At 37.1% G+C, this 3,951-nt stretch overlaps 1 protein-coding gene across 1 annotated transcript in view; it reads left to right on the forward strand.

Moving 5' to 3' along the window:
- Nucleotides 1–3,951, forward strand: part of MEP1B (meprin A subunit beta) — a 70,039-nt gene that overhangs the window by 57,403 nt on the left and 8,685 nt on the right. The window contains exons 6-7 of the mRNA XM_019652063.1: nt 30–209; nt 2,968–3,120. Of these exons, the coding sequence (XP_019507608.1) occupies nt 30–209; nt 2,968–3,120 (333 nt within the window). The remainder of the gene's footprint in view (nt 1–29; nt 210–2,967; nt 3,121–3,951) is intronic.

Here is a 3,951-nt window from a genome sequence, read left to right on the forward strand (position 1 = left end):
CAATCCATTAATATAAATTGCATTTTCAGATAATGGAAACTATCACTGGGACAAGCCTTCCAAGGTAGGAGACGTGGCTTTTTTCCCTAATGGAACTGAGTTTAGAAGAAGTAAGGGTTACGGAGTCAGTGCCTTTATAACCCATAAGAGACTGAGAAGCAGAGATTTTATAAAAGGGGATGATGTTTATATCCTGCTGACAGTGGAAGGTATGTCAATAAACATAGTTTTATATAAGCTATTTTGTTGTTGTAGTCATTGCCGTAGCCATTGATTATTTACTGTGTTCTTATGGGTTCCAGTTTTTAGGTGTATTAGATAGAGATGTGAGAGGAAATGGGCCTGAATAGTATTTTTTTGTTGGTGTGACTCATGAACAATATAAAAATAATTTAAATGGAAACAGTGAGGGTTCCCAGATAAAGAATTTAGTTACTACTACATGGAGTAATAGTGGAAAACTTCTTTAGAAATAAGTTAAAGCATAGCTGCCATACCTTCGAATTATAGTCTAGAATTTCAGAAATAAAAATACCACACAAGCACATGAAATTAAACTGAAAATGGATTGTCTTTATTGTCACTTTCAAATACACACACACACACACACACACACACACACACACACACACACACACACAGCTTGGCAGTAATAACAATCTACTGTCTTTTAAAGTTTCTTAGCCGTGGCAGCCAAAAAATACATTTTCCAGGAATATTGGTGGTTTCCATGTTTTACTTGGTAGGGTTTTAACTCATTTACTATTAAAGACCCACTCACATCTCAGTAAATCAGAACCTTGTTTGTGATGAAAAGTGGTGCAATTAAAACTCATGAAATTTTGATTTCAGAGTCAATTAAAGTAAATCTAAATGATAGTTCTTAGAAAAATTATTCAGGAAAGCTTTTGTCAAGGGAGAAAACATTTGATGTAGCAGAGAAAAAGTCACATGTTCATCAATTCTCTCATTGGATGAGAAGCAACAAAAAACCCTGCAAAAAACAGAACCCTGGGTGTCAAGGGGCCTGGTGTCTAGCATTAAATATCCACCTACTACTCCACCAAGCAAGAGACCCATGACTTTGGGCAAGCCCATCAGCTGCCTTGCAATCTGCACTTTAGTTTCCTTGTTTTCCCCTTGAGGATTGGTAATATTAAAAAAAAAAAAATAGAAGGAGCCACTTTAAAATGAAATTGGAACTGCCCTGCCAGAAGAACTGTCTTGTGCATCTTATGCCTCAAACCTTTGGAATGTTAAAACGGGGCAAAATAACCTCTGGACTAGGCCTAACACAACCTTGTGTCCAAAGAACTGTTTGCAAAGATAGCAAGAACGTAGATATTATGACTACTGGACTGAAATTAAAATTTTTCTTTAGAATGAACATCACTATGTTATGTGATCTGCACAATAGAAATGCCTTCCTTCTATTGATAGAATTTCCCCCCTACCCTTTCTCATAAATACCCCTTGTCTTTGTTTTCTATTTGGAACATTCTTTGGGCTTCTGCCTGAATCCATGCTTCCCAAATAGCTACCCTTTTGATCTCAAATGCTTGTTGCCTCTCACTTTGAAAGCAAGATCTTTTATTGTTAGGTTAACAGTAACAGAAGTTTGGGCCCCTTAGAGTTCAGACAAGCCCAGGCCCAGGCAAGCACCTGGTTCAATTGTACCCCCACAGGCTGGCCCAGCCTCCCTCCGCATCTAGATTTCAACTTATTTATTATGTCACTGCCTCTAAGTGTTGCTGTACTATGCTTCAAGATGACCTGAATTTATTATGCTAAGTGAAATAAGTCAGACAGAAAAAGACAAATACGATATGATTTCACTTATATGTGGAAAGCAAAAAATAAACACACAATACAGGAACAAACTCACACACAGAGAACAAACTGATGGTTGCCAGATAGGAGGGGGTTTAGGGGGATGGGTTAAAAAGGTGAAGAGATGAAGAAGTATCAATTGGAAGTTACAAAATAATCATGGGGAATATTGTCAATAATATTGTAGTAACTATATGGTGTCAGATGAGTACTAGACTTATTGGGGTGATCACTTCGTAATCAGGTATCTAAATGTCTAATCACTATGTTGTATGCCTGAGACTAATATAATATTGTATGTCAACCGTAATTGAAAAGTTAGAATAAAAAAAAAAAAGATTACTTGAGTTTTTTACAAACCTGGAACCCGAGCATTTTGAAACTTAAAGATCAAATACTTGTTAAAGTAAACACTGATTTCCATCCATGCTCTCCCCTTGTCGTCTTTAGACATATCCCACCTTAATTCTACACAAAGTGAGCCAAGCCCAACCTCTGCCATGCCAAACCCAACCTCTGCCATCAAGGACCCTTGCACAAACTTCAAATGTGAGAATGATGGCATCTGCACTGCCAAAGATGGCAAAGCCGAGTGCAGGTAAGGGATCGCTTGGACGAGATCTCCCCATTCTTTTATTTGAAATTTTATCATTCCCACAATGTAGGATTAAGTACTGATATTTCATATGCGTGAAATCAGCGAATTCTCATCTTAAAAACCATTTTTATTTATTGATTGCTCTTCATGTGGGATTTTTGCATAGCTACAAGAGCAATAAACTTATTTATGAGAAAATAGCACATTATATTCAAATTGCCTGAAAAAGTCCTCATGAGTTATGTATCTTAATTAAATCCTCACATGAGTCTGATGTGGGTAAGTGTAACTGACCNATGTAGACTCAAGTGTCTATAATGAGATAATTTAATAAAAAGACTTGGGGCAGGCAGCTTATTCAGATCTACAGGGTGGATCAATGTCTTGGCTCTGCAGAAATCAAGAGATTTTCAAGCCACCATCACCCAGAATCATTTATTGCCATCCTGGCACTCCTGGTACTTCTTAGATAAACTCAATTTTTATGACTTAGATTATCATGTTGCCTGAGTGTCAATAATTGTTTTATGTCTTTTTAGCCTCATCCTTGAGCTTTATGGACTCGTGTAATTTTGAATTAGAAAATGTGTGTGGTATGATTCAAAGTTCAAGTGATAATGCTGACTGGCAGCGTGTGTCGCAGGTTCCCAGGGGGCCAGAGAGCGACCACTCCAACATGGGCCAATGCAAAGGTAACAGGAGGGAGACACTTCTAGATTTTACTTACACTCAGTAGTTCTAGCTTTTCCCTTTGCTAAGAAAGCCTAGGATTTTATCTCTAATTTCTATCAGATTTATTCATGATAGCCTATTAGGTTGGTACTAAGGAATAGATTCTGTGCCTTATATGGCTACAGTTCATTTCTTTTCTTTTACTCTCTGAGTTTGCTTTTTCTTTCTGTGAGTCAGACACGGGCTCCATGAAGCCTCTACCTTTTCCATTATAATTTTGTTTTGAATTACATAGGCATTTATTTGATTACAAGTGCCAAATTTTTATTTATTTGCTCTTTTCTGGCAGCAAATATGTAAAACTAGACTTCAGAATCCAGGGCCATTGCCTGACGGCTCAGATGATCTAAACAGGGGGTAAGGTCTCTAATAGTGAAGCGGTGCTTTTCCTTTTCTTTTTTTGGGAGGACGGAGGGGATAGGACAGATGTTGTTTAAGGGTACAAATATGCAACAAGTAGTAAATACGCCCTAGAGATCTAATGTACAGCATAGTGAATATAAACAACAATATTGTATTATAATCATCAAACTTGCCAATAGATTAGAACTTAATTATTCCAACTACTAAAAAGAAATGATGATGATGTGATAGAGGTGCTAGTTATTGCTACAATGGCAATCATTGCAGCCTATAAATTTATCAAATTAGCATGTTGTGCTTCTTAAGTTACACATTATTTCAATAAAACTGTTTCTTTTTTAAATGCAGATTTGGATAGTGGATAGTGGTCCTACATAGAAAGAGGGAGGAAGAAAAGGAGTTGGGGGGGAGAGAGAGAGAGAGAGAGA

This window comes from Hipposideros armiger, unplaced genomic scaffold (assembly GCF_001890085.2).
Source record: "Hipposideros armiger isolate ML-2016 unplaced genomic scaffold, ASM189008v1 scaffold_173, whole genome shotgun sequence".
NCBI classification, from domain to species: Eukaryota; Metazoa; Chordata; class Mammalia; order Chiroptera; family Hipposideridae; genus Hipposideros; species Hipposideros armiger.